Consider the following 8,801-nt stretch of genomic DNA (forward strand, 5'->3'; position numbering starts at 1 on the left):
CACACACAAATCTTATGAGACAGCTAAAAACAAGAAAATTGCTGCTGGAATATCAAAGATAGCCTCTTTCTTTTTGGATACCCCTCACAGAGAAATCAGGTTTGTGGGGAGAGCAATGACCTCACATCTGAAGCTCCCACTATGGCTATTGAAAGCCTTGCTTCCTGGGGCCTAAACATTGGTTGATTGGTTTGGATTTGGGTTTCCAGGACCCAGGAGTGCCTTTGAGCCCTGCAGGAGGCAAGCAGTTCATTTGGGAGGAGATCATACAGATAGATTGGAGGAGTGGGGACAAAAAAAGAAGGTTTTAAGATGTATCTGGCAGAAATGCTCAGGAAGTCTTCAGAGTGCAGAGGAAGGGCAGAGAGGCCAGTTGTAAATATCTCTACAGATCCATGTAGCTAGATATAATATTATACTTTTAAAGAAGAATACCCTGCCCTAGTGTGCTGCAATGAGAGCAGTTGAACTACTGCGACTCACACTGTGTGAGAGTGAGTGTCAAGGTGAGGCAGAGGTTTGGCAATGACACCTTATCAGAAACTTGAACCTTTGAGTTTGCCATAGAATTGGTCGTTTTAGCCTGAAAATTGCCAGATCTCCCCTGTGTCATTCTCTGTGTGTTCTGTCATCAGAGTCGTGGTTGAGCCCCACTCTTAGCTGCCCCCAGTTGTACAAGCACGTCGCCCTCCAGCTGGCTGCCTACACCCCCCACCCCCGCACTCCTCATCTCACACCCACTAAATCAATCAGGGTCTGTGCTAACAGAGAATTTGGAGCTTGGGCAGAGGGAAGGGTCTTGCTTAGTCTGGGATGGAGCAGCCCGGACTTTATTCGTCTACCCACCTTCTCTTTCTTTACCCCCGAAAATTGCTCCTCTACCACTACCACGGGAAGGAGACCTCTGTGTCTTTAATGTGTCAGTTTGTTGTGGGGCTGTGTGACATGATTCCTACGAAGTTCTTGCATGTGCCACTGTGGGGCACCTTTGCAGAGATAACAGACAATCTCTTGGGTCTTACTGGAGCTTGTCAAATGTATTCTTACAATCCATGTCATCTTGTTAATAGCAAGGCTGCAAAGTGTTTGCACATTTAGAGCTGAGTTTTGCTGAGACTGTGGCCATTCCTAATGAAGTTTCCTTATTCTGTACATAAAGGAGCTAACCCTTCGAGCTATTAACTAATGAATGCATTCACTAAGCTATCCACCTGCATGGTACCCTGCTGTGGTGATGACCACCAAAGGAAATCATGACTTGTCCTACTGAAAGTGCAGTGTGTTTGTGTAGGTTGTATCGTGTCCTGTGATCAATATGAAATCTTTATTATCAGTGTTAGGTTTTCAGGGTAGGGAGCGGGGAGGGTGTTACAGTGTCTCCCTGATATACTTCAATTATGAAATACCCCCAGTTGGTCAGGGTCACCTCTGTTGACTCAACATATGTAAGACTTTGTACCCACCATCTTGCCGGACTGCATCTCTGGGGTCAATAGTCATCAGTGGAAGTGAATTCTTCAGAGGGCAGCCAAAGCAGTGCCATTCTGGAAGCAGAGGAAATACAGTAAAACCACACACGTGCAGGTCTTCAGGAGTGGTGCTGGGCCCAGGCAGTGAAAATCAAGAAAGAAGACCAAGACCCATGTGTCCTGGATGGTCTGTCTGGCAAAAGGGCCCAGAGCAGCAGAGAGCCCCCAAGGTGACCCAGTTCCCTCTTTGTCTTCATTAAATGCACATTTTTGCATGAAAAAGACCTCGACCAATCCTGACTTTTAAAAAGGAAAACATGAAGAAACATAAAATTATGCTTCTGAAAATATGCTGAAATAAAGGTTTGTAAATAGCCAAAAGGGGAAAATAAATGTATATAATTGCAAATACACATACATATGAGTCATTGCATTTCCTCTCTATTATGTTGGAAGGGACCTTCATCTGGGTCCAGGAAGCCTCTGTCTTCCATTCATCACCTTTGCCTCCCCACAGCTTTGCACACCCACCTCCCCATACCCTGGGATAGCTGAATCCATAGTTTTCAAGAGGAGGGGAAATAATGATGTCACAGTTGAAATTAGTTTATGCTCTTGCAAAAATCATTCTAATTATTTAAGACAAAAATTTTAAAACACGGCAAGTCACTGTGGTGTCAAATACAATGTGCACACTTATTTCCATTCGGGGGGTGGCTGGAGGAGAAAGGTCTTCATAAAGAAAATTTTTTAAAATCTCCATTACCAATGTGGATGTGCAGAATAAAAAGCAAGAAAGCCCTGTAGAGGTGGGAAGAACGGTGTGCTCAGGTTTTAAAAAGTTTGCAGAGTCACATAAAAACATCCTGCTGATGCTGCAGAAGGTCATTGCTGTGGCCCACATTTGTCAGTGTGCCTGCCTCCAAACACCTTTTGTTGAAAACCTTGGACTTGCAGCAGGAACCCAGACCTAATGTCTCCTCCTCTGTGGTCCCTTTTGTACCCAAAGCAAGACAGGAGAGCTGTGCATTCACACCCAACAGGTCTGATCTGCCCAAGGGTCTGGGGGCTGGTGTTGTCACAGGGACATACACAAAGAGAAAATGCAGTTGGGGGTAAAAGGGTAGTTTTCACAGTATGTCTGGAGTAAGCCCTTAGCTACTGAGTTATTTTCTGCTGGCTAATTTATTGCCAATAACTCAGGTTCTGAAACTGGCCTGCAATCCCAGGTGTAGTTGTGACCCTTGAATCGTCCTACTGTAACTTGCTACCCAACAACTATACAACCACCTTAATGGATATGGGGTAAGAGAAGGGGGATGTGGTCTCCCTCCCCATTTACAGCTTCCCTAACTCTCAGGGTGAAAGAACCCTTGCTACAACTTCTCCAGGCTTTCAGCAAGGTCTCTTCCCAGCCTCCCATGTTGGCTCAGCTGCCTCTGAGCCCTGGCAGGGCCTCCAGGGACCCCTTAGTACTGCCATGGTGCCACTTCCCCCAACCAGGTTTCCCAAGCTGCCTTCCTGGTAAGACTCTCAAGGGAATTACTAAGGTATACAGGACTGAGGAAGGATTATTTTATTTTTAATAACCTTAAGCACATTTTTTATACTGATATGTTTAATAGCAATAAGGGAAAATGGGGAAAAAAGAAAGTGAAGATCAAAAAAAAAGTAATGGGGGGACTTCCCTGGTGGAGCAGTGGTTAAGAATCCCCCTGCCAATGCACAGGACACAGGTTCAATCCCTGGCCCAGGAAGATCCCACATGCCACGGAGCAACTAAGCCCATGTGCTACAACTACTGAGCCTGTGCTCTAAGCCACAAGCCACAACTACTGAAGACCGCACCTAAAGCCCCTGCTCTGCAACAAGAGAAGCCACTACAATGAGAAGCCCGCATGCCACAATGAAGAGTAGCCCCCTGCACACTACAACTAGAGAAAGCCCGTGCACAGCAACGAAGACCCAATGCAGCCAAAAAAATTAAAAAATTTGTTTTAAAAAAGTAATGGGTGATGAGGACCTATTCCTCACGGGACTCAAACAAGTTTCTCTCCAATGGTCTAGAAGCAACTCAGGGACTGTACAGTGAGCAAGGGCCATAATTTGAACATAAACTCTGCCAATGGCCAGGCTAAGAGTTGCTACAGTAGAATGCAGTTCTGCATCCTTGACTGTAAATCTCTCAATTTCAATTACAAATCATCTTCTTAGAGAGTCTCCCTTTAATATCACATGAGGGATGGAGGTTAAAAATTTATTGGAAGTAGTGGACCCCAGCTCTCCCTTCTGTCTGGAATTCTCTGTGTGCCTTTAGGCAAGACCCTGTTCATTAGGGGGGCTCTTTGAATCCTCTCCTTTCCCAGCCCCAACCAAGGAGCCAACCCATTTTCACCCCAGGCCAAGTGCACTGCTTAAATCTCTGCCTATTAGGAAGATTTTCCATCCCTGCTCTCTTTCAATAGCACTATCCATTTTCAACTTGTACCCACATACTGCACCAGCCCATGCTTAAACCAGCCAGGGCCTAAAGAAACTCTATATGGTCATAGGTGCAAGCTGGGGAAGGGGTGCTGGTGCAACTGTAGTGGGTGATATGGGGATCTGAGCTATCTGCTCATATAATTATTTGAACCCTCTGGTCCTGCTCAGGCTGGAACAAGCCAACACTACTATCCCTGCCATGCTGAATCATTGGATGAGAGCAGCCCAAGGGGGAAGTGTGACCTCATTGCAGACTCAACTGGGGCTGGCAAGCAACTATGCCCCCTACAATAGGTTCTCTTGCTGGAGATCTGAGTGGCATATCTACATCACCACAAGACAAACACATCTTTCTATTGTTAATGTTGGTCTACCTCTTTCAGGATACAATTTTGCACCTACCCAAAGACCACCTTGTTACTATGGTTGTAGTTTGGTGTATGCCAGGGATCCAGGACAGTCCTCATCCTGACACTATCTCCATAGAGGAATACATGAATGCTTTGCTAAGGAAGTGAGACACCCACCTTCCTTTCCAATGAGCAGAAAACACTCTACCCCATCACACAACCAGACAATAGAATAACGAGTGAACCACAGAGAGTAAGGGTAAGTATTCTTTCATGAAATTATATATATACATATATATGTGTATATATGTATATTACATATATACATATATATTCTAAAAGTACACTTGGAAGAAATATAAAATGTACTGTTTACTAGAAAATAGTGTTCAGAAAAAAAAATCATTTCAATGGACAATGTAAAGTTAGACAACCTGAAAACAACAGGACTTCCCCAAATCCCACCACGCAGCCTCTTCCGTGTAGAAAATAAACCTTGTGAAACAACAGGTTTCCAAAGTCTGGTGGCTGGTGAGGAGCCCCGAGGGGAAGGTGTGCGGTTCTCTGTGCTCCCCCCACGGTCATGGGCACGGCAGCCCCCCTTCCAGCATCTGTGCTGGAACTGCAGCCTTTCTCTCAGGGGTTGAGGAGGACCCTCCTGAGTGAGGATGGAGGGGTCGGGTCCAGCAGGCCCGGAACAGAGGGTCCCCCAGCATGCAACTCCACCCGTACTGGGACTCCTGGGGCACCCTGGGCCGGGCTGTCAGGCTGCCCATCCCCCCCACCCGCCGCCCCCAACTCCTCAGGGATCTCGGGGGTTCAGAGGCTCGGTCTGAGGGGCACAGTCTCAGGTGGGCAGAGGGAGGGGCCCAGGTGCTGCCTGGAGTCGAGGTGAGGACCAGAGGAGGACTGAGGGCCCCCAGGGGGATGCATCTGCAGCCCTCCCGACAGCCCTGGGAGCCCCCCCACCCCGGCATGCTGTCCAGATGGGACTGCACTGATCCCCCTGGGAGGGGCAGGGAAGGGCCTGGGTCAGGGAGGCCGGGGCCAGGTCGGCAGAGGGAAGGAGCCCAGCCCCACCAGGAGTCAAGGTACAACCGTGAGGGGGACTCGGAGGCCGCAAGGCATCCAGGTTGGCCCTGCTGTCAGCCCTGAGAGACCGCCGGCTGGACTGTGGGAATAAGCGCCACCCCCGACCCCCGCTTCCCTCTCAGGGGTCCTGGCTGGGGAGGGCCTGGGTCTCAGGGGACCAAAGTCAGGTGGGCGAGGGGTGGGCCCTACCAGCTGGGAGGGAAGGTGAGTAGCCAACGGAGGGCTGAGGGACCCCCGCGGGATCATCTCAGCCCTGGGAAGCCCTGGGCTTGGGGGCCTGATGTGTTGTCCATAGATTCCCCCTGGGGGTCTCAGGACAGTGAAAGCCTTGGTGTGAGGGTCCGGCCTCGGATCAACACAGGGGGCGTCCAGGACCTGCCAGAGATCCAGCTGAGGACTCTGAAGGAAGACAGAGGGGTCCCCACAGATCCCTGCCCCTGCCATCAGCCCTGGGCGGTCCCGGGATGGAATGAGCACTTGGCAAGGAGTTTTGACTTCCGCATCTGGGTCTCAGAGACACTGGGGACCTGGTATAAGGGGGGGGCCTAAGGTGGGTGGAGGGGAGAATCACAGGTCCGGCTGGGAGTCAATGTGAGACCCCTGAGGGAGGACAGAGGGGACCCTGGGCCCCAGATCAGGGTAGGCCCTGGGAGGTCATAGGGCAGGAGGACCCCTTGCAGCACTTCCTGACATCCGGGTCCCAGAAAGAGTGGGGCCCCGGTATGAGGGGCGGGGCCTCAGGTGGGCAGAGGGGAGAATCCCAGGTCCTGCCGGGGGTCAGGGTGAGGACCCTGAGGCAGGACTGAGGGGACCCTGGACCCCAGAACAGAGGGGACCTCAGAGGAGCTCGCCCATGCTGTCAGCCCTGGGAGGTCCCGGGCAGGGATGACTGGACGTTGCAGGCTCTCACCTCTGCCACGTGGTTGGGGGTGGAGGCATCTAGGGATGCGAGGACCTTGGTCTGAGGGGAAACATCAGGGCAGCGGAGGACGGAGTCCCAGGACCTGCCAGGGGTCAAGGTGTGGGCCCCGAGAGAGGACTGGGGGGAGCCCAATCCCCGGAACAAACAGGGGCCCACAGACATCTGGCCTGACCCAACTGTCAGCCCTGGAAACCTCGGGCAAGACCTGTCTCACTGCCCCCTCCTCATTTCCAGATGGGTGGGCTCAGGGAGGAGGGAGCCATGCTCTGGGGGTCTGGCCTCAGGCCCCGGCAAGGGTCATGGAAAAGACTGGGGAGACTCCTACTCACACAGAGTACTTGGAGCCCAGCCGGCCTTGCCCCTTTTGTCACCCATGGGTGTCCCAGAATAGGTGGGAGCATTGACTCCCTGTCACATCCTCTCCTGGTGTCTTATGGAGGTGAGGCCTTGGCTGAAGGAGATTGATCATAGTCAGCAGAGGGAGCTGTCCCAGGCCCTGCAGGGTATCAAGGTGCAGACTGAGCCGACCACCCATCGTTCCAGCACAGATGGACCCCACGGAGTTTGGCCACCCCTTTTTGTCCCCTGTGACCCCTGTTAGCCCCTGGGCAGGTGTGGCCAGTATGCGGGGCCCCTCACTTCTTGTCAGTGCAGGGAATTTGTTTGAGAATTTTGACTCAGACAGCAGACAGAAGGCCCAGGCCCTGCCAGGGGGAAGGGGAGGCCCTGCCCTGAGTGAGAACAGAGGGGGCCACCCATGCCAGGACAGTGGGAACCTAACAGAGTAAAGCCCAGTCCTCCTGCCAGCACCGAGGGGCACAGGGCTGTGCCACAATCTACAGCCAAGGTGCGCCCTCCATCCCTCTTACAGGGGCTCAAGGAACTGGGAGGTGAAGGCCCAGGTCTGAAGACCGTGTCCTCAGAGCACAGAGCAGAGGAGGCCCAGGCAGTGCCAGGTATCAAGGTGAGGTGTGTGCCCTGAGTGTGTACCCAGGGGTTCCCCCTCCCAGAACAGAGGGGACCCCACAACACCCAAGTCACCCCACTGCCCTGTCAGCCCCAAAACCTGGGGCTGTGCTGGCTGCACCCTGAGGAGCCCCCTCACTTCCTTCTTCAGGTTGGCAGGGGACAGGCCGCCCAGGAGGAGCGCCCCTGTGAGGCCCGAGGGCAGCCTTTAAGAGGAGACCTCTAAGGGGTCTTTGTCAGAGCTGCCCAGGGTGCCTTTCTCCGCCGAGGCCGCTCACACCCCCTCTCTTCCCCAGGTACGAGGTCCCCACCTGTCGCCCCTGCCCACACTCCCGTCGGCGACTTGACCCCAGTCATCAGGCCCCTGGTTGAGATGAGTCAGCTCCGCCAGCCTGAGGCCGACCTTCAGGCCCCAGTCCCGGCCCAGGGTCCGGTGGAGGCGCCGCTGTTGGGGGCTGAGGGGGAGGAGGCCGCATCCCCCTCGTCCTCCGCCTCCCCTGGCGCCCCCTCCTTCTCCGTCTATGCCGAGTCCTTGCCCCAGGAGGCACTTGTTGTGCTGATGGCTGACCTGGTGGCGTTCCTGCTCATGTATCGCCCCAGGGAGCCGACCTCCAAGGCGGAGATGCTGAGTACGGTCCTCCGGGAGCATCGGGACCACTTCCCCGTGGTCTTCAGCCACGCTTGCGAGTGCATGCAGCTGGTGTTTGGCTTGGACGTGAAGGAGGTGGACCCCCGCGAGCGCACCTACGTCCTGGTCCCCACCCTGGGCCTCACCTGGGATGCAGTGCTGAGCGACGGGCAGAGCACGCCCGAGGCCGGCCTCCTGGTGCTGGTCCTGGGCGTGATCACCCTGTTCGGTGACCGCGCCCCTGAGGAGGAGGTGTGGGGAGTGCTCGGCAACATGGGGGTGTGTGCCGGGAGGGAGCCCTGCATCTATGGGGAGCCCAGGGAGATGCTCACCGAAGTGTGGGTGCAGGAGGGCTACCTGGAGTACCGGCAGGTGCCCCACAGCGACCCTGCCCGCTACGAGTTCCTGTGGGGTGCCCGGGCCTATGCGGAGACCAGCAAGTGGCAGGTCCTGGAGCATCTGCTCAGGGTCAATACCTTGGATCCCAGGTCCTTCCCATCCCTGTGTGCAGAGGGTGTGAGCGACGAGGAAGAGGGAGCCTGAGCCAGAGCAGCAGCCAGGCTCCTTCCAGGCCCAAGTTCACTGGTAGCAAGTGAGGCTGGTCCTTCACTCTGAGTTTGAAGAGAGAGCGGTCGAGTTTCCAAGTAGTGAGGGCCCCTGCGAGTGGGGGGAACATGGTGTGTAGCATCTTTGGGTTCCTGTTGTGTAAGAAATGTTCACGTTGTCGTACGGCGCTCAGCAGGGAGGGCCGCCTCTTTAGCCCCCGGCGCCGTCTGCGCCTCCCACTGCAGTGACCTCCCAATCCCATTAGGCCTAGAAGTTACTCCTTCCTTTCGATGCCAGGTCACAGCCCAAACCTGTGGGTCTCTGATGCCGCCATATTTCTGCAC

At 53.8% G+C, this 8,801-nt stretch overlaps 1 protein-coding gene across 1 annotated transcript; it reads left to right on the top strand.

Annotated features, from left to right (window-relative positions):
- Positions 1–7,656: 7,656 nt before the first annotated feature.
- Positions 7,657–8,454, top strand: LOC112412352 (melanoma-associated antigen 10-like). Its single transcript, XM_024764023.1, has one exon. The coding sequence runs from the start codon at positions 7,657–7,659 to the stop codon at positions 8,452–8,454; it is 798 nt and encodes a 265-aa protein (XP_024619791.1).
- The last annotated feature ends 347 nt before the right edge of the window (positions 8,455–8,801 follow it).

This window comes from Neophocaena asiaeorientalis, unplaced genomic scaffold (genome assembly GCF_003031525.2).
Source record: "Neophocaena asiaeorientalis asiaeorientalis breed wild unplaced genomic scaffold, Neophocaena_asiaeorientalis_V1.1 scaffold287, whole genome shotgun sequence".
In the NCBI taxonomy this organism is placed as follows: domain Eukaryota; kingdom Metazoa; phylum Chordata; class Mammalia; order Artiodactyla; family Phocoenidae; genus Neophocaena; species Neophocaena asiaeorientalis.

Bases quoted from the DNA above. Each gene is read 5' to 3' on its own strand.
- LOC112412352 (XM_024764023.1), top strand. From the start codon at position 7,657: ATGAGTCAGCTCCGCCAGCCTGAGGCCGACCTTCAGGCCCCAGTCCCG.